Here is a 21,340-nt window from a genome sequence, read left to right as displayed (position 1 = left end):
CTCTGCTTTGGCCCTTGGTCAGGTTGAAGGAATGCTGCTTGTAACTCAGCTCAAGGGAAGCCTTTAGGAGTACCTTTTAGATGGTGAAGCAGATCCTGAACAAAGGTGACTTCATCTGGACTTCAGGAGAGTGTAATATTTTTAGACGGATACAGAGATGGCACTGGCTTATGTCTGACTCAATCCTATCCACTGTTTTAGACCGCAGGAACACTTATACTGTGTTGGGGCTGACAGAGAAACTGGCCAGAGTGAATTTTCTCTAAATTAGCGACTTTGGGGATTGCACAGGCTGACTGGAAAAAAAATAGATACAATTTGAAGGGAAATAAAAATGACAATATTGTGATTGGTGGAACAACCATGATCAGCCTCTGGTGCCATCTGGGACCCTTAGATTTCATAGATTTCATAGACATTAGGGCTGGAAGGGACCTCAGAAGATCATCGAGTCCAGCCCCCCGCCCGAAGGGCAGGAAGTCAGCTGGAGTCATAGGATCCCAGCAAGATAAGCATCCAGTTTACTCTTGAAGGTGTTCAATGAAGGCGCTTGAACCACCTCCGATGGCAGGCTATTCCAGACCATGGGGACTCGGACAGTAAAGAAATTCTTCCTTATGTCCAGGCTGAATCGGTTTTGCAGTAGTTTGTAACGGTTCAACCTCGTCATCCCTTGGGGCGCTCTGGTGAACAAACGTTCCCCCAGATACTGGTGATCACCCCGATAAACTTATAGGTGGCCATCAGATCACCCCTGAGTCTGTGCTTTTCCAGGCTAAAGAGCCCCAGGGCTCTCAGCCTGTCGTCGTAAAGTCTGTTTTCCTGACCTCTGATCATGCGTGGCTATTTTCTCTGGACTCTCTCAAGCTTCTCCACATCCTTTTTGAATTGCGGAGCCCAAAACTGGACGCAGTACTCCAGCTGCGGCCTCACAAGACTGAGTACAAGGGGAGAATGACGTCCTAGGATTTGCTTGAGAAGCATCTATGGATGCAAGTCAGCATTTTGGTCGCTTTACTAGCTGCAGCATCGCATTGCAGGCTCATGTTCATCTTGTGGTCAATGATGACCCCCAAGTCTCTTTCTTCTGTAGTGCTAGCCAGCGTAGCGCTGCCGAGCCTATAAGGATGCTGCGGGTTTTTCCTCCCAAGGTGAGAACCTTGCATTTTTCAGCGTTAAACACCATCAGGTTCTTGTCTGCCCGTTTGCTGAGCCTGTCCAGGTCAGCCTGGATCGCCCTCCTGTCTTCTGGTGTGGATGCTTTGCCCCAAAGTTTGGTGTCATCAGCGAACTTGGCCAGTCCGCTTCTGACTCCAATGTCCACATCATTAATGAAGATGGTGAACAATATGGGTCCAAGGACAGAGCCTTGAGGTACCCCACTTGTCACAAGGCACCACGACGATTGACTTCCATCAATTACTACCCTCTGGGTCTGACCACGGAGCCAATTTCCCAGCCAGCAGATCGTGGTGGACCCAAGGCCACAAGTGGCCAGTTTCGCCAAGAGGTGATCATGGGATACCAGATCGCAGGCTTTTTTGAAGTCAAGATATATGACATCAATCTCTTCTCCCTTGTCCAGATGATAGGTCACCTGGTCATAGGAGGAAATGAGATTGGTCAAGCAAGACCTACCCGCAACAAACCCATGCTAGCTATCCCTCAGGATGTTGGTGTCGGCCAGTCCATTAAGGATTGCCTCTTTAATAAACTTTTCTAATATCTTCCCCGGGATAGAAGTCAGGCTGCTGGGCCTATAGTTTGCTGGATCCACTTTCCTCACTTTCTTGAAGATAGGCACCACATTGGCCTTCTTCCAGTCTTTGGGCACTACACCAGAGCACCAGGAGTTTTCAAAGATCCATGCCAGTGGCTGGGCTATGATGCTCTTGCTCTTGTTCAGGACTCTTCTGAACCTCAAGTGCTGCCTGGAAGTCTCAGCCCACCTGTAGCCCTCACTGAAGTGGAAGATGGTACAGGGATGTAGCTAATTATGTTGGAATGGATGACTACTACTGCTTCATGGGAGAAGCAGCTCTAACTTAGCCATTCCTAATGAAAGAGAGAGAGAGAGAGACCAGCAGTATATCAGGGAGTGGAGCTAGCATTGGTCCCAACACTGCTCCAGCTTCTTGGAAATGTTCACACTTGGCTGCACTTGCTGGGATCCTATGATCCCTGCTGACTTCCTGCCCCTGGGGCAGGGGGCTGGTCTCGATGATCTCCAAGGTCCCTTCCAACCCTAATGTCTATGAAAATACCTACAATCTACTCAGGCTGAGGCAGTGCCAGTGACAGACAAATATGCAGATCACTAGCACCCAAAGCAGAAGGAGTAGTAAGCAGAAGCTGGAACAAAGGCAAATAAGGCTGTTTATTGAGGTGGTTGGAGGGAGCCTCCAGGCCCCTGTGACCATATCCCTGCCATGACACACACAGCTCTTCCCTTATTGTTGCAAACTCTGGGACACGCTGCACATGTTAAATGCACTTAAAATTAGAGGTGCAACGATACATTGGTCCGATATCAGATTGGCACCAATATAAAGAAAATTGATTGCATCAGAAATTGGCCTGGTGTGGCTGATAATTTGGCCGATAAATGCCCGTGCGTGTATGTGCAATGGCAGTGCAGCACGCAAGCCGAGAGAAGCACAACCCGGCAGCTTGGAGAGCTGCATGAAGCTGTTAAGTCTGTTGTGGTAGAAGGGAAGTGGGGAGGTAAGGGGCATGGGGGAGGAGATCAATGCCCCTGCAGTGAGGGAGGGAGTAGGGCAGGCACTGCTCAGCCAAGGTGGGACAGGCCACAGAACAGAGCCACGGCTTGTCTAGGGAGCGAAGCTCCCACTGCTACATGCACCCTGGGAGGGCACCGGGGCAGGGCAGGATGTGTGTCCCCAGATCTGTGCAAGGCAGGGTGGGCTGCCCAGCAGCACTGGGCTCTTCCCGGCAAAAAGCTAGGCTAGGCTGTGCTCGGGGCAGGCAGTGGTCATGTTGGGAAGGGGACTATGGGGGGGGCTGCAGTCACCCCATATTTCACTGTAGCCCCCTCCCAGTGCCACTGCCTGCCCCAGCTCTCATCCCCCCACGTGCCTGGGAAGAGCCCTGTGCAGCCCTGGTCCCAGCCCGCAGCTGCAGCCCACCCCGCCCCGTGCAGATCTGGGGGACACCCCCCCCCCACCATGCCCTCCCATGGTGTGTACAGCAATGGGAGCCACCCCCTCACCCAACAACCCCTGGATGAGCCACAGCTCCATCCTGCACCCTGCCCCACCCTGCCCCGGCTGGGCAGAGCCTGCCCCAACCCCAGCCCCACTCCCTCCCTCACTATGGAGGGTGTTTATATGCTCTCCCTGGGGCCCCTTGTCTCCCTCCTCCCTTCCACCACAACATACTTACCAGCTGCACACAGCTGTATTGGAAATCAGATCGGTATTGACCGATATGCCTCCTTAAAATCAGCTAGAGGTATTGTCTTCCAAAATCTCTATCAGTACACCCCTACTTAAAATATGAGCATCTGCCCGTTCAGGCAGGCTAATATTTGCTGAATGCACTCTTATCATATCATAGCAAAGTTAGTCCTCACTGGGAAAGGCATATCTCTAGGTCATCTTAAGTAACACATGTTGAGCTAATGTTGCACTGCTCCACAGAGATAATACCATCAGTTCCAGTCCTGCTGATTGTGCGTCCCAGCCCCAGGACTGCACAGGAGTCTCAACGTGGCTCCACTGTAGTCCTGGGGCTGAGACCAAAAACCAGCTGGCTGTCAGTTCCAACTGTGGCACTGCACTGGAGTCTCCAGTTGGCTCTGGTCCACAGCACTGGCATGAGCTGTGCATGTTATGAGATCGTAGCAAGCAGTCAGGCAACTGCACAGAACATGTTCTAACTTTAACATGTGCTAACTGCCCAATTCAGCAAGGCTGAGGAAACTGACTGATAGGGAGACATGAGAGCTCACAGAAATCTCAGGGTGCCAGGACCCAAGCACTGCCCTCTACTTGTGCAGGTGAATTGAGGAAGAGTAAACAGTACAGGGGACATTGGGTCTACCTTCACAATGCAGTGGATAGAAATGGTCTTCCCTGTGCTCCTTCAGGTGGAGGAGCCCATTGGATATGAACAATGGGCCATAACCTGGCTGTACCCAATGGTTAAAATGGATGCAGGAAGAGAGGGTGTGACTGAGAAAGAAGGGCCCACATATTACACCTATCTGCACTTGTGGGACATGAGTGGAAACCTTCTGCATACTGTATGCTGGGAGATGCCCAAAGAATGGGTACGGTTTAGGGGGTCTTGAACCAGGAACTGAGGGGATTTGCTACCCAGGCTCTCTGGCAACTCCAATGGCCCCCAAGAGTATTTGGCAATTGAGCCAAAGAGCATGCCCAGGCTACTGCTGAAGGAGTGAAAGATAGGATGCTGTACTAGCCTGAGACACCCCAACCTGTTAGCAAGTGTTGCTCCTTTGGGGAAAGGAAGTGATTTTTGCTGACTCTTTTACAGCAGAGAAGGAAGCAGGCACAAACAGAGCATTAGGGTTTGGAAGAGTTATATACTGACCACTTTGCTGACTCATTGGTAGAGCTGGCCCATGACTACATATTCAATGGAGGTGGGACTAGGCTTCAAGTGGAAACTGAGCTGGGACTTGCTTCCAGTTCCATGGTTTTGCTGACTCACTGGTTAGCTGGCACCTTCCCACACACTCTGGAGACACAGAGGAAGTAGGATTTGGCACACTACCGTCTTGCGGGTTTTGCTGACTCGCTCAACAGAATTAGTGCTTTACCACATGCTCGTGGGATAGCAAGAAAGAAAGAACTGACGTGCCCCCAGACAGGGGAAGGGATGCTAAGGGCCCTCAAGGTGGGGGGAAGAAGCCTGAGGCCCTGATATATTGACTTTTAGGAGCAGCCAGGCCTAGGGTTTCATGGGGGATAAGTTTTCGCAGTAAGTAACCCTCTCTGAGCAAGCCTGAGCACAGGAAGGAGACTGTTCTTACTCTACAAACTTGCCAATGTATGTTGGTGACTTGGAAAGCCACTCATTGACCAACAACAAAGTAAATGGCTGCAACTCCTACTGCTGGCAGGGGAAGGGGTTTAAACATCAGACAAGTTACAGTTAGGGCCAAAACTCTCCAGGAACAACTAGTGTTTTTTTCTTGGGTGTCTAACACAAGATGCCTACAACCAATTCCATTTCCAAGAAAATGTTGAGTTTTGGGCTTTTGAAAATCTGACCCTGGTGAAGGAGTCTGAAGCAGGGAGCCCCATGCCACTCAGCTGTTCTCACCCTCTTGTCAATTTATCTTCCAAAAATGGTCAGCCATTACATCCTGGCAGCAGGTAACAAGGATGTTGATAATATATTCTACTGAATATAGTTCCTTATGAGAAGAAAAATCTAGGTATTTGGAAACCCTGATGTGAAAATGGCCCTTTCCAAAGACAGAGTTGTTGTGCATTGAGCTGTAGAACTGTGGCACTCATAACCCTTGGGCTAGGTACAGACAGTCAAAAGGCCTGAGGCTGAATCGATCCAGTCTTTGCAGGTTGGTTTAAGCTGCACAGATTAAACTGAATGAAGTAAAGGGAGAATGGGGGAGCAGAAATGCAGTCTAAAAGAACTAGATATAATTCAATGAGACCAGAATACACCGGCAGGGATTGTCAATATTTTTTGGGGAATAGCAAGGAAATGCAGAAATTACTGCTGTGCATCATAAACCTGTATAATAATAGCACTAAGGCTTTCCAAAGGGACTTGAGATTTTGGGTGCCTAACTGATAACCCCTTAAAAGGCCATGACTTTCAATGGGTATAGTCTCTGTTCTCTTGGAAAGTAAGACTCTATTAAGGGCATCCCAAACAGGGATTCAAAATTCACTTTCTAAAAATCTCAGGCCTTGAGCTGTATAATTAGCTCCTAGAGAGCTACCAGTTCCCACCTCATTTTACCTGACTCTAGTCTAGGAGACATGTGCCTTATCCATCAATCATTAGATGTCAAGGTGATCCCAGGTGAGACATGACATACAAGTTAACATTAGAAGGGTGTGGAGAGATTATTGTGAGGGAGAGTGGACCAGGAAGGATTCCTGGAAGAAATAGGTCTGGCATAAGAGAAAGGGTGCCTGGTGGACACTCAGAAGCATAAAGGGAGGGAGCACAAAATGGAGATATGAGCCTGAGAGAGAGAAAGGGGCTGCAGGAAAGAAGACTAGGAGGGGCAAAGGGAGCAGGAAGAAAGGAGGAGGAGTGGAGGTGAGGTTGTGTAGGGTCTTCCAGCAGGAGGCATTTAAATCCAACACAGATCATTTGTGGGAATATAGTATCTACAGCACCAGGCCCAACTGACTGCTACAACTGGAACTTGGCAACCTGAGTAGAAAAATAGAAACTCATTGGGTTTGAGTGTGGAGAAGACCCAGCTGTATCTATGTAGCGGATAAACAAAGGGTTGCAGGTCTGGTGCCATTAACCACCACTGAATCTTCTGAGAAGCTGGGCCCCTCGCTCTTCCCTCCCTTCCTCACTGGTACTGCTCAAAGCAGCATTTCCTGCCACTCTGTTATTAGTAGGGGTTGACAACCTTTTCTAGCAATGGGCCATTCTGGCCAAGCTCAGGTCTGAGTTGGGCCAATGCTAGGACCAAGCTGCCACCACCCCCGCTTCTTCTCACAGCCACTTCTCCCTGCAGCCTGTCTGTGGCATGGTACAGGAAAGCTCCCAGTCACCCAGAAGCCTCTGCCACTGAACACCACCAAAGCCCCAGCTCCATGGGCTGGGTCCAGTCGCTCTGCAGACGAGATCCAGTCTTTGGGTCATAGATTGCTGACCCCTGAATTATTATCATTTTTCACATTGACTCAAAAGATCTCAAATTCCAGGGATGCATTTCATTAAGAAAATCCCAGTCTTCTATTACCTCTTGGCAACATGGATCATATAGGAGCCAGATTCACTATTTCACATAAGCCTGAAGCACTCAGAGTGTATTGTTAAATCTGGCCTGCCAATTCCAGTCAGATAAAAAATGCACTCAAAACTACATTGCTTATAGTCAACTTTGCTAGCTCCCATGTTTCTTATTGTGAGTCATGAGATATCTAGTGTTTTCTCCCTGGCCTGGATGCTGGAATTAAGAATGTCAAGGTTTGGTTTGGTTTGGTTTGGTTTGGTTTGGTTTGAATGTTTCTAAAACTCATGGTTGAAAAGAGAGGCTTGAAATGAGAACCAGTTATTTTTTTAAAGGCTCAAAACCCAGAAGAAAAAGGGAAGGAGGCCAACATTTATTATTCCTCCAGAGTTTTAAATCAGCCTTGTGATTTTGGGGGTTGATTCCTGAGTTCTGACCCTAGAGATTAACTGTTCTGCCCACATCTTACTGTGCTTTCTGAACAGAACCCCACAGCATAAGCAAGTGGTAGACAAGGGCAGAGAGATAGCACTTTGCTTTTCCACTAAGTCTGGAGCTACTGTGTGCAGTGAAACTGTGCAGAGTAAGACCATCCTGTTCACACCTCCTTTCCTCCAGCTCCACTCTGTATGCTGGCAGAGGTGATGGGGTGAGGTAGGGGTCTTCATGGGAACTCTACTGCACTGGAAGTCCCTGCATTGGGATGTTTCTGTGGGACTGGATAAATAGCCTTGGAGGCTAGGTCCTTGTAGAAGTGTCAGCGACCTAGCCTCACACTACAGGAGGAGCCCATCAGTTATCTTCCATGTTTTCCATCTGGATGGATCACAAAGATTTTGCACACGATTCACCCAGGATTTGCGTTTCCATCTTTAGGGCAGACAGGAGCTGCCACAATGTTTGGAAGGGGCACAATTTTTGCCCAAGAGCCATTTGCTTCTAAAGAAGTGCCACAGGATCCATAACCTCCATTGAGACTGGACAGCAGTAATCTTTTAGCCTCTGAAAAATCCAAAAGACCTGTTTCCCCTGTCTTGAAAGGATGTCTCCTCTCATACAGGATTCATACTTTGGGGACCAGGAGCCAAGGTTCCACAAGCCTGCCAAGGACTCCTACATTGTGATCTACTGAGGGCCCACAAGGCTCTTGCTCCTGCACTTTAGAGAATTGGCAGGTTGAGTAGGGTTACCTCCTCATCTGCAGCTGCTGGACTGCATGAAAAGGCAGGTGCCATTATGTTAAATACTTCCCTGACTACAGGTGAGCGGTAGCTGCCAAGGCCACAGGCAAGTTTGCAGGCCTACACTTGAGAGGGAGAGGTACTTAGCTGTGTTAGTCAGGCAGGAGGCCCAGCACCTGTTGAAGGGAGCTTGCCTACAAAAGCTCATGCATCTCTCATTCAGTTAGCCCTGTGGTTTTCACCCTTCTTTTTAGACTTGCGGTGCCCCTCTGAAAATGCCAGCTCTTGGTTTCCACTTGCTTTTTGACTTGAGAAAGATATGAGAGCCGTCTTCTGTGGTGAAGAACTCAGACCCCCAACAGATCAGAATGGTTTTGTAACGCTATGGATTCCTCTTGACAATCTCTGGTTTTATCTTGCTCACCTAACAGTGCAGGGCATCCCATGCTCCCCAGAGATCCTGTGGCACCCTGACTGTGTTAATCTGCGAGGTACACCTCTACACTGCATGAAAAAGGGGAGAAGGAGGCACAGGACAGGCTTGCTCCCCCACTGCGTCCTTGTATTGCTAAACAGCAGCTCCCATCCCTATGCCTTGGAGTGAATGCAGTGTTGCCGAGGTCCATGATGATTGTATTTGTACAATAATTTCAGACCTTATATGATGTACAATCAATAATAGTAAAAGTGTTCAAAATGTACAATGAGTTTTGAGGGAGCTCATTGACACAGCATGTGCAAAAACCCAAGTTGCTCTCAGGGAGTCTTAACCAACTTTTGGGTTTGCTGTCAGTGCTTTCTTATGACTCCTTGCCTTGAAATAAAGAAATGCTTCAACTTTGATTCAGTTCTCACTCACTCACTGGCAAGTTACAGCGAGCGATGCAATAAGAAGAAGGCTTATTTGTGCACTTACTTGCTTAGTTGTTTGTAAATTTTCTCAGTGTATGATATTGTATTTGCTGAAAAACTAATTTTGCATTTCCAATACGATGGTTTTGTATTTAAGACCTGGCAACACTGAGTGCAGGTCATGGGAAGAGCTCTGAATTTCTGCTTGCCTGGCAGGGGAGGGAGGAAAAAAGGCAGCTGCTCACCCTAGTGAGAGAGGAAAGCAAAGGAAACCAGAGCCAGGTCTCATGATTGCACAGGGGCTGACTCATGCTGACAGGTTGCTGCAGCAGGGCCAGGGTTAATTCTTCCTTCCCCGCCCCTTGCTGGTCATGTGACCCTCAGTTGGCAATTTTAGGCTGTCAGCTGATCCTGCCTGCTGCTCAGTCATTCCTGTAAGAGCAGGCAGCTCAGCCGCAGCACCTGCACCCATGGCGCTCCGCAGCCTGGCCCTGCTCCTGACCCTGGCGCTGTCCTGCTCAGCGCTCATCAGGTGAGGAAGGGGGGGTCCAAATTTGCAAGGTTCAGGGGTCAGCAGTGCAAGCCAGGTGGGCATGGGCCTTGCAGGTTGGAGAACTGCTTGTTTCTCTGGCCTGTGCATCTTGTGGGGAAGGCCCTTGAGGCTGGGGGTGAGGAGCCAGCTGCAAGGTTTGGCTTCTGCAGGGAGGCAGGGTGCAGCCTCCAGCAAAAGCCCCCCAAAGGAGAGACTTGCGGGGGAAAGCCAGTAGAGAGACAAATGCTGCTCCTGCGAGGCATTACTTTCATTACCTGGGAGAAACAGTTTTATCCCAGGACAAAGTGTGGTTGTGCAGGTGTTAGACAAGGCCTTGGCTGGGATGATCTAGTTGGGGAAGGTCCTGCTTTGAGCAGGGGTTGGACTAGACGTGACCTTCTGAGGTCCCTTCCAGCCCTAACTTTCTATGATCTGTTGTCCTAAATGGCTTCATGGGGTGGGATGCAAGAAAGGGCTTGCCCTGGGATTTAGCAAAGTGTGCCTGAACTATAGTCCTGGGATTGCATTGTATCCAGGGCCAAAAAAGCAGCTGTGCCTTTAGCTGCTTGCTGAATCCTGATTGACAGGTACGCACAGGTCCTCCCAGGACTGTCCTGTTCCGGGACAAACAAGTAGACAGGCAGTCCCAGGACAAATACCATGTCTGTTTATAGTCTGTGCATGCCACTCCTGCAGGCTTCCATGAGGGTGTGGTTTGATCCATAAAGCTTTCACCTGGTTTTCTATTATAGCACCTACAAGTGTCTCCCTGTCTCTAAACTTTTAAGAGCAAATACTTGGTGCCACCCAGGATACAGTGCACATGTTTCCCTAGTTGGCAGTGTGTAAAACAGCTCTGCTGTGGGCTAGGCATGCTTGCCTCACTGAAGTCGATGAGTTGTGGGTAGACGCCACTGGGTGGAATTTAGCCTTTGTGAAACAAAGAGCTATGGCTCAGCCTGGCTTCTCAGTGCTGAGCGTTTACAGCCCCCTGGCCTTGTGGGTGCTCATCAGTTCTGAAAATCGGGCCTTGGCTATGTAAGAGCTAACACTGCTTCATGAGAGAGGTTTTGAGGCTTTATGTGACCAGTCTGGAGTTTCCCTGTCTTGTAGAAATAAAATGGTAGAAGGCTAGCATATATTTAACCAAATGAACCCCTTCCAGAAAATATATGCCTACCTGGAAATTTTTTTTTAGCAGTTAATCTTGAGTGGGGATTTGTTGCAAGAGGAAGTCTTGCATTGTGGAAGCAAGCCTGCCATTTGTCATGCAATTGCTTTCTAGTGGCTGTCAGCTCAGTTGCTGAGACGAGTGACCTGTTGATTGTTGCTTTGCACTAGCCAGAACGACTATGCAAGATGCAAAGTTGGGTCTGTGGGCCTCGGAGCAGAATGGCAGCTTACCACCCTTCTCTGCGTGGATGAAAATAAGGGCTATGACCTTTAATTAGTCATGAATTAGGTTGTCAGGCTTTGCTGTATGAGCTGTGGCATACCAAGCTGAGCCTATGTCACATTAAACTGCATTGTAATTTTTCTCATAGCTTTAAGATCTCCATAAGAGCAGGGTTTTTTCTGTTTTGTACTCCTTTGGAAATGAGTAAGTGCATTCAATTGTTACTTCTGGTATGTTGTAAACAAAGAAAAAGGGTGGTATTTCTGTAGACCAGTGGTGTGGTTTCCTCCTCCCCCCCCCCCCCAAACAGGAAAGCTCCGAGTTGCATAAAGTCTCTGCTTTGTAGCTCATGGTCACTGAACTCTGAGTAGTTCTCAACAACTCTCTTGCTATAGTTGCTCTCTTCTGGCAGGCAGCAGAACTGTTTCCTGATGGAGTTTACAGGAATGTGGCCAAGTGTCGGGTGTGGACAGGGTTTGATCTACAAATGCATCCTAGAAAACAAAACTGGAAGTCGGGACATCAAGAGATCGTTCAGTCCATCCTGTTGATCTGTGTTAAGATCAACCATATCTAGACCAGGGTGGCCTGTTTTAACCTTTTAAAAAAACAAAAACAAAAACAAAACTTCCAGGGGTAGTGATTCCACAAGCTTCCTACGTTATCCCATTGCTTAACTGTCTTCACAGTTGGAAAGCTTTTTGATAACCAGTCAAGATCTCGCTTGTTGCAACTCAGGCTTGTTACTACCACTTCTCCTATCTCCACTGGAAACAGAACAATTTATAACCTTTATCTTTCTATAACCTTTCACATATCTGAAGACTATAATATTCTCCCCTGGGTTTTATCTCTTCTAAACTAAGCAAGCTTGCTACTTTAAACTCTTGGTGGTGGGCCCATGTTTTCTAGATCTCTGGTCAGTTTGTTGGCAGAAAGGAGTTGGCAGAGTCCTTCCAAACAATGTAATAAAAATCGATTTTTGTTATGAATTGGGTTGGTTTGGAGTGACAGGCTGGCTACCACATCTTCACAAGCAGGCAAGCCTCTTGAGGAGCTGTCCTATACCAAAACCAGCAGGTACAGACAGAAAAGCATGAGCAGTACAGGAATTCTGGTCATTTTAAACTATTGTGAGCCTAGTGGTTGCAGTGGGAGACCTTCTGGCAAACAAATGCTGCACTTAAACCAGCCAGCGTATGGTTGCCAGTGGGCCCATCTACACAAGATGCTTTACTGTGCAGCAGACTAATTTGCTGTACAGTAAAGTGTCACTGTCTACACATGCACAGCAATTAAGGCGCAGCAGGCTAACTTACTGCACTATCAGATAGTCGCATCAGATACAAGAGGTATTTAGCAACACAGTAAATCACTGTGCTTAAACACGTGTAGATGGTGATGTCAAGACTGAATATACTCCAGCTCGATTTGAGCTGGAGTACACTAGTCACATTAATTGCACATGTAGACATGTCCACTCTGTGGTGTTGTATAACTGTGATCAGGTGACTGGCTCAGGGTCCAAAGAGGTTAGCTGCGAGCTTTGTTCCTTGATTCATAAGTACAGGAATTCCTGTTTCTGAGCCAAATGGTGCCATATGCTACTCTCCCCACCTTCCAAACTACTGACTTGAAAGCCCTTCCAAAGGGGAAATCTCCATTTGTACAGTGACTAGCACAAATCCTTTTGGATGTTCTTCATTATAAGGCAAGTTGGCCTCCTAGTGTGGGGTCTGACTACTGCAGTCAACGAAAAGATGCCCATTGACTCAGTGGACTTCAGATCAGACTCTGGTGATAGTCAGCATGCACCAACAACTTCCACAATCTTTTTTTGGACAAGGCTAAAGTTGACTTTGGCTGTGCTTATGGTCTGAGGAAGGCCATAAAGCTTTTCCAACAGGGAGGGAAGAGTAGAGGAGGAAACAGTAGCAGAAACCAAACTTGCTACCATTGTATTCTTCTGGCACTGGTATCGCACTGTCTACTCCTACAAAAACTCACCTGGGTCATGGAAACTGAGGTAAGCATCCAAAAATTGGACGTGGTTAAATGTGGAAACATTGGAAATGGCTGTCTGTGAATTAGGCTTCCTGGGAAGCAGTGAGCTTGACTTCTCAGGCATAGACCCTGGGGCTGTGAAGGCAGCATGGCTTAGTAGCTAGGGGACACATGACTAGGACTCCAGGGATCTAGATTCTCTTCCTATCTCTGCTATGTGACTCTGCAAGTCAGTCTTATGTGGAGATAATCCTAGTTGTCATCTCCCCAGTGTTTTTTAAGACTGTCCCAGCTGGGACAAACTGTGAAGGGTTTACTTCAGACCCTGCCAGGTCCTCTTCCCTGTCTGAATTTTAATAGCATCGCAGAGCTCAGCATACCTTAATGTTGCTCATTAGGACCTGGATCTGCCTGTTGACAGCAGAAGAGAACCCATTTGCTGTGCTTATTCTTTCATCAGAAATTATAAGGCCACATGTTCCTACAGAATCTGTTCTGCCTTTTTGCATACACAGTCCCACAAGATGGATCCAGGTGGTGACAAGTGCTGCAGCATGGCACTAGCAGGGTTACTTGCTCTAATTCTGTTGTTGTTTTTTTTTTTTTTTTCTTCTTTCCAAATAGAATCCCGCTAACCAAGTTCCCCTCAATGAGGCGTGTCCTAAATGAGGTGGGAAGTGAAATACCAGATCTGAACGCTGTGAATGAATTCCTAAAGTACAAGCTGGATGTCCCAGGTATAGGGGAACCCACTCCAGAGATCTTAAAGAACTACATGGATGTAAGTACAGCAGGTGAATTGCCTTGCTTGCTGCCCTTGAGTACCACGGTTAATGGGAGACTCCCCTATGACACTTGGCACCTTGCTGTCACCCATGCCTGTTCATCATGCAGAAGGGCAAAGGAAAGAAGCGGTGGCTTGCATACAAGAGTAGCTGACGTATGCTGTTAGAAAGGCTTTCTTGAGTGCCCAGCTCTTTTTGCTATGAATATTAATAGTCACACTTGGACTTTGTTCCATTTGACCTGTCTAGCACATGAGCATTAGTTGTCTTCATATGTATAACACACTTTTCCAGTGCTATGCTTCCCTTTAGAATTTCTTCCTCATTTCTCCTGTCCTCCCTCCCCACCAGATGGACGTGGGGCCTCCATCTGCAATATCCCAGTATGCACAGTGATTCCCTGGAAGCTTTGGTAGATTAGCAATACTGGGTGATTTATACCTGCCTGGATCACACAACCAAATGGGCATTTGAGGAGGGGCAGCAGGTGGAAGAAAAGTGGAGGGAGGGCTGCTAAAGTTTTTATTTTTATCTTTGACAATGTGGAAGGTTGCCATTATCCTCCTCCAAAGATGTCTTGCCTCATCAGAAGTATGTCATGAATGTGGGCCCATGTTGTGCGTGTCATTGAAACAACCTTCTCTAAACCAAGTCTGAGAAGGAAAGACTCCAAGTTCACATCCAGTATTTTACTGTTGACTTCTTTGACTTTTTTACCAAAACCCTTCTCTTGCTTTTATTCTCCATATGCAAAGGGACATAATACCCAATTCACAGAAGTATTTCAAGGCATAGCTAGTTGGAGTCGGACTCAGCTTCCATTGAAGTAGCATTCCAGTTGTCTTGCGTGTGGTGTTTTGGATGGAGCAGGCCTTTAAAAGCTGAGGTGCTTTGGAAGCTGTACAACAGCTTCCAAATATGTAGGTGTGGTACCGATTTTCCCAGGGAATGGGGAGACATGGTATAACAAGCCAGTCCCTCTTTCTCTAACTGCTGTTGAACACTTCTAATTTAAGGTGGGGGGGGGAACAAACCTGCCACACCTATGCAAGTTTCCAAGCAGTTTTCCTAGCTTCAGTGACCTGTTTTTATTTATTTATTTATTTATTTATTTATTTATTTTTTCCCCTCTCTCACTAGTAATTAACCAACCTAAATGACTGGTAAATAATGCCTTTTAATCGGTCACCTTGTCCTAGCCCCATTTATTGTGATCTGCTGCCTGTGATCTAAGGACAGAATCAATTGTAGCTTTCTCCAAAAATGCTGAGCATGAAAACAACCTATTATTGCCTTAAGGCAAAGGCCTTGGGTCAAAACTGACTCTTGGTTCTGTTCTCTGATTGGCTAGCTGACCTTGGGCAAACTCTTCTGCACTGCCTCTACTTCCCCATGTGTAACATGGGAATAATGATGCTGACCTCCTTTGCAAAATACTTTTGGGATCTCTAGCTAAGAAGTGCCATGTGAGAGCTAATTGTTGTTTATGTTCCTGCCCTGCTCCAGCTAAGCACTTAAGCAAGTGCGTAACTTAAAGCTCTTGGCTAACCCCATTAAACATTGATGCTTAATGGCTTTGCTGGAGCAGGGCCTGAACCCATATGTGGGAGATGCTGGGTGCTTGTATGCATGTCTGGCCTCGGTTGTAGGCACTAAGCACTTGACAGTCTGGCCCTGTGCTCTCTGGAGATTCTGGCCTTAATTTACTTGGCAATTGTGCCATCCAGAAGCCAACAGGCGGAAAGATCTTTAGGATCAGTTTTTATTTATTAGAAGTACTCATGATGGAAGACCAGGAAGAAAGGGAATCCAGAAAAAGAATGTAAGGTTTGACCTTTCACGAATGATGTAAACGGAGCTAAATGTGTCTCCAGAGCATGGGCTTCCTCCACAGAAATGCATTAGCTGGGATTGCTTTGGACCTGCAGTAAACCCATGATGTTTCATTTAAAAGAAAACAAGTGAGTCTTGCAGGCTGAGGCAGCTGTCCACTTCCAGTCTCTCTAAGGAGGTTGTATAACTCCAATTCTGGAGCCAAGTTCAATCATACTCTTAGCTATAGAGGGGTAATTTGTCAGCAGCTAGGAGGCTTTAATGGATCAGGTCGGAGCCAGAAGACTTGTAGGGCCCATAAAAGAGATCCTACTTGTGATGTCATTACTGTTGTATGATGAATTCACTGGAGTGAGGCTGGTGCTAGTATAGAATTATAGGAAAGTAGGGCTAGAAGGGACCTCCCAAGATCATCTAGTCCAGCCCCCTGCTCGGGGCAGGTTCTTCCCTGACTAACCCATCCCAGCTAAGTGTCTGTTCAACCTGCTCTTTAAACTTCCAGGGATGGAGATTTCACAACTTCTCTAGGGAGCCTGTTCTGATGCTTGAATACCTTCATAGCCAGAGATTTCCTCCTAAACACCAACCTAAATTTCCTCTGCTGTAATTTGGGGTCTTGCTTCTAGTTCTGTCCCATAGGGCCACAGAGAAGCCCATGTCCTTTCTCTCTAAAATCCCTCTTCAGATATTTGAAGACCATTACCAAATCCCCCCCCCCCCCCCCGCACTCTTCTTTTCCCAACAACCCAAAATACCCTCAAGTCTCCTTTTCCAGACTAGACTAAATTACCCTAGTTCTTTCAGCCTTTCTTCAGAAGTCATGGTTCCCAGGCCTCTAATCATTTTTGGTTACTCTTAGCTGAACTCTTTCCAATCTGTCCCCATCTATCTTGAAATGAAAGTCCCGGAACTAGGCACAGTACTCAAGGTAAGGCCTTGTCAGTGCTGCATGTGGATATCCTTCGTGCACTCGGGCAGCAGTAGGTATTTGTAGATGCGTGACAAGATGAAATGATAGGAAATGGATTACAGAATGGTGGTATAAGCCCAGAGCAGCAGAGTGATTGGGGAACAGCATTTGCAAGGATGTACCACTGTCAGCTGGGATTTAGGCATGCATCTTTCCAAGAGGTGGGTGTTTTTTGTTTTTGTTTTTGTTTTGTTCTGTTCTTTGGGGGGGTGGGGGGGATGGAGATACATGGTGAATACCTGGGTGCACAAATGGGAGGGACTGCTTACTACCTGTGGTAAAGCCTCTTCTCTCCAGCACTGACTTACCCCTAACCTTGTAAATAAACCTTCTAGTGGACTTTTGCTCAGGGTCTATATGGCACTTTATTTCCTAAAATCGGAGCCTACCCTGAGAGAGCTGTATGCGGCGGTTTTGTTCACCTCCAGGAAAGAGGTGTTTTCACTGCAGGAAGAACCACGATTCAAGCAGGCTTGTTCTCCTACCTGCTAGCTTTGCTGATGTACTCTAGCAAATTACCTGCTCTTCTCCTTGGATAACCATACTAGGTCCCAAACTTCAAGGTGCTGCAGTGAAGCTTCTGGTTCTTGTTCTCACCCCACCCTCAAGGAGCTGTCCCTGCCTACCTTGTGATCCATATTGCCCCACACCTTTCCACTTGCCACTCCCCACTTCCTCTTCCCGATCACTGCTTCATGCCTTCTTGCCCCGTCTCTGCAGCAGGCTGCTTATTTCATATTATCTTGGACTTTTATCATAAAAGTTAAACGCTTGACTCTGTCCTTAGACCCTTAAATAAGTGGCTTCCACCCCCTCCCTGAGATGCTGAGCAGTGGTGGGTCCTGTTGGCCTCCTAGGTTGGGCCACCAAAGTTGACAAAGTCATCAAGCTTCTTAAACTCGAACTGAAGGAGTCAGCCTTGCAGATGCCCATGCATGTTGTGTCCTGTGTTGCTCTCCTGGGAAAGGGAATAGTCTTTCCCCCGCATTTCCCCTATCCTCTGGGCTCTTGTCAACCAGCCAATTTCTGCCTTTCTCAGGGAGGCAGTTCTCTGTTCATAGTAATCCCTTGGGAGCAGCAAGGAGGAAATGTACATGTTCAACCAGCCATGTCGAAACGGGGAGCTGCGGATTGCACAACAGTGCAGCTCCGATTCCAAAATACTTCTGTTAGACCTGCTTGCTTGTCAGGAGCAGACACCAAGTCATTTTTCAGGTGCTACTTTTCTGCCTGCCAATACTGCCAGTGGAAAAACTACTTCCAATCCTCTTCATTTCATTTTTTTTCCAAGTCCTAAGATGTGTGGGAGGATTCTCCACTTCTGATTGTGACCGAGACAGAGGAAGGGATGAGACCCCTCAGCACCAGCATGGGCAATGGTGCAAGTGGGAAGCCAGCACCTTCACCTACTGAATAGAACCTATGTTCCATTGGTCCTGTAGGCTCAAGTGTTGAGTGGGAGGAGAAGCCCCCATCTCTCAGGACCATTGTAGCCCTCTTGTCTGACCTCATTCACAGCACAAACCATCTTTCTTCCATCTCCAACTGTGCGGAGGGGGGTGTTCATTCCAGGCAGTGTCCCTCGTACTCCCTTCTTTTCCCCACCTGTCTGCCTTGTGCCTGAAGTAAAAATTAGAAAGGCCTCCATCTTCCTTCCCCTTCTAGTAAAATGTGCTCCAGTTGCTGCTGATTACTACCTCACCCTCATTGCTCTGCTGTTTTAAATAGGCTGATCATCCTGCCCAGGTATTTCTAGGAGAGAGACTAGCGATGTTCCCCTTTTCCAGAAACTGCCTTGCAAGTAGCACATGGTGGTGCCTATTGTGCTGCAGGTCTGTGCTCCTTTGCATTCGTTCCTCTTGGAGATGACACATTCTGTGTTGGAGCAGAGTTCGGGGTTTGGGGGGGGTTGTCATCTTCCCCCCCCCCCCCAGTTTTGACTTTGTCTTTTTGGAAACAAGGTGGGGGACTTGTGTCTCATGCTGCCAGGGTGGTATGGCAGAGTCCTAGGACCCCCACCTAAAGAGCCAGGGGCTGGTGGATGGGATGGGGCAGGGTGCCTCAAATGCTTCACAAGAAGTAGCTGTCTTCATTTTGGGGCCTACATGTGCAAACCTCTGGAAATCTGTGTGGTGGTGTAAGAATATTGTGACACTGTTTCTATTGCTTCAACCCTAGCCACACTTCTCTTCTTGCCCTATTCTTACAACACCCTCCTGATTTGCAGGAAGCAGTCTGTCTTCATTCAAATCTCTTCTTCAGGCTCCCCTTTTGGAGCTCACTGGTAATAAACAGTGGCACTTCTAGGTGTAGTTTCCAGTGTGACTACATGGAAAACCCCTCTTCCTTCTGTGTGTCCTAGCTAGTGCATTGTTCTCTCTGACTCTTCGGCTGTCTACAGGGGTGTAGGTTGTAGCAGTGTTGGTCTAAGGACATAGGCAGACAAGGTTCTTAGGGTGAATCTGTCTTTTTATTAAACCAACTTTAAATAGTTGGGGGGCAGGGGACAGGACACTTTTTATCAAGCTTTTGGGTTTTAAAACCCTCCACCAGGCTGAGGAAGCTTCTCCAGTTGGTGTGTGCTCTTCCTGGATGGAATGAATAGTAAAGAAGCCTTAGCTGTCTCCTGAATTCTTGCTGCAAGGGCTTGCTATGGGGTCAACCTGTGGATTCCCTCTAATATAAACTTCCCTAGGAGGAAGAGAGATGTGTGTCAGGTCTCCCAGCCCTTTCCAACTCCCAATCTAGGAGGGGGACATGAGTAAAGTATTGCCACACTCCTGTGATATCCACATACCTGGGAAAAAACCCATTTTTTTTTTAAAAGGCAGGGAGGGGGTGGAGTGGTTTATTGCAGCCAGATTAACGCAAAGAAACCTTAAGTTTCTATTCCAAGATGAACTAGGCCTGTGATCAACTTGGGTCTCGCTCTGGTCAGGTAATTGGGATCAGAAACTGTATTTTCAGTCTAACCAAGCAAAGTACTTCACCATGTGCTTGATATTTTATTGTGAGATGAATTGTCCTGCTAAAACTGATATAACTGCTTTGTTGAATAACACACTTTTGAAAATGCAGCTCTGTTCTAAAAGCTAAAGCTGTCAGGTCAGGGACTGGGGTTGAGGGGTTTAGTGTTGTGTTTTTTTGTTGTTTTTTTTTTTTTGTTTTTCTGTCCTGTTTTCTGGACAGATGAGTATTGTACAGTGCTCTACTTGGCCTCATACATAAGAGGGAGTTAAATAATCCATTGCTTGAAAGACCTTGTCACTGGTTGAACTTAGAGGCCTCTCAATATTTTGGGTCCCAATAAAGTGGTTTAGAAGAGTATTTTGTGGTGTGGGTGCTTCTCGTTCCAGACTCTTTGCCCATGTACCCTGGAAAAAATTGCTGCTCATACCACTACCCCAACATGTTTCTGTGAACGTGGATATTAATGTACAGCAACACCATTACTCATCATAAATGTTCAGTCAGAATTTCTACCACCATCATTAAAATGTAGGCATGTACCCTTTGGAAAAGCACTGCATGCCCCAGTTAGACACCTGTCTTAAACCAGTGGCTGTCCAACTCAGAACTGGTCTGTGGACCAGACCAGAACCAACACCCCATCAGATGATCCACAGTGCCAGGTGCTGCTCATGTTGCCTTACCAGGTCCAACCCACACACTGGATGGCAGGCAGCACAAAGGGTCAGCCCAGTCTGAGTGAGCCCTGGGGCTGGATCAGCCGCATGGCTTGTACTCCGTATGGCACCCTGCTCGCATACTCTGTGCCCTGGCTCCAGTTCCAGCAGGACACTGCATGGAGCATGTATCCTGTGCTATCTCCCTATGCAGTCCAGAGAAGAGCCATGCGCATGATCAGAGGTCAGGGAAGCAGACCCTACGATGACGGGCTGAGAGCCCTGGGGCTCTTTAGCCTGAAAAAGCGCAGGCTCAGGGGTGATCTGATGGCCACCTACAAGTTTATCAGGGGTGACCACCAGCATCTGGGGGAACGTTTGTTCACCAGAGCGCCCCAAGGGATGACGAGGTCGAATGGTCACAAACTACTTCAAGATCGTTTCAGGCTGGCCATAAGGAAGAACTTCTTTACTGTCCGAGCCCCCAAGGTCTGGAACAGCCTGCCACCGGAGGTGGTTCAAGCGCCTTCATTGAACACCTTCAAGAGGAAACTGGATGCTTATCTTGCTGGGATCCTATGACCCCAGCTGACTTCCTGCCCTTTGGGCGGGGGGCTGGACTCGATGATCTTCTGAGGTCCCTTCCAGCCCTGATGTCTATGAAATCTATGCTGTATGCAGCACGCATGGCTAGTCTAGCCCCAACATGCTGTATGCTAGACCAGCTGAGCCTGGGGCTTCCTATACATGCAGCCCTGGTCCAGTACAGGGTACACGCTGCCCACAGCGTAGGGGTCCAGGGTGTAAGCTGCATGTGGTGTCCCAGACCCAACCCCCTGTGCTGCCTACAGCACATGCAGTGTCAGGTCCAGTGCATGCTCCAAGTGTAGTATGCAGGGCTCGGGCTAGATGCTCTGACACCCTTAGTTTAGAAGGTCCTTAAATGTAAAGGAAACAGGAGAGACTCTGTCTTTGGAAAGACAAAAGTGCCTTGGCCAGGCACTGGTGACTGGTCAGAAGGTAAAAATCTCAGGGTACAGTTAAGCAGTTTCATGAGTGAAGATGCAGTCACTGGTCAGGCAGGCTGGCCTCCCTAGGTCAGCATTTTACTGGCAAACCATTGCAGAGCTGGATAAGGGATAGTACTATCAAATAAGCTTTTTATGTGCATAAAGCCTTCTCATCCAAGGCAGTGAAAGGGGGGGGGGGGTGGGGGGGGGGGGC

At 47.7% G+C, this 21,340-nt stretch overlaps 1 protein-coding gene across 1 annotated transcript in view; it reads left to right on the top strand.

Moving 5' to 3' along the window:
* The first annotated feature begins 9,371 nt into the window (after positions 1-9,371).
* CTSD (cathepsin D) overlaps positions 9,372-21,340 on the top strand; it is a 38,067-nt gene continuing 26,098 nt past the window's right edge. The window contains exons 1-2 of the mRNA XM_006026892.3: positions 9,372-9,502; positions 13,527-13,683. Coding sequence (XP_006026954.1) covers positions 9,441-9,502; positions 13,527-13,683 — 219 coding nt within the window. The 5' untranslated portion in view covers positions 9,372-9,440. The remainder of the gene's footprint in view (positions 9,503-13,526; positions 13,684-21,340) is intronic.

Source organism: Alligator sinensis, unplaced genomic scaffold (assembly GCF_000455745.1).
Source record: "Alligator sinensis unplaced genomic scaffold, ASM45574v1 scaffold5_1, whole genome shotgun sequence".
In the NCBI taxonomy this organism is placed as follows: domain Eukaryota; kingdom Metazoa; phylum Chordata; order Crocodylia; family Alligatoridae; genus Alligator; species Alligator sinensis.
Note: the sequence above shows the minus strand (reverse complement) of the source record. Positions and strands in the feature narration are given on the sequence as shown.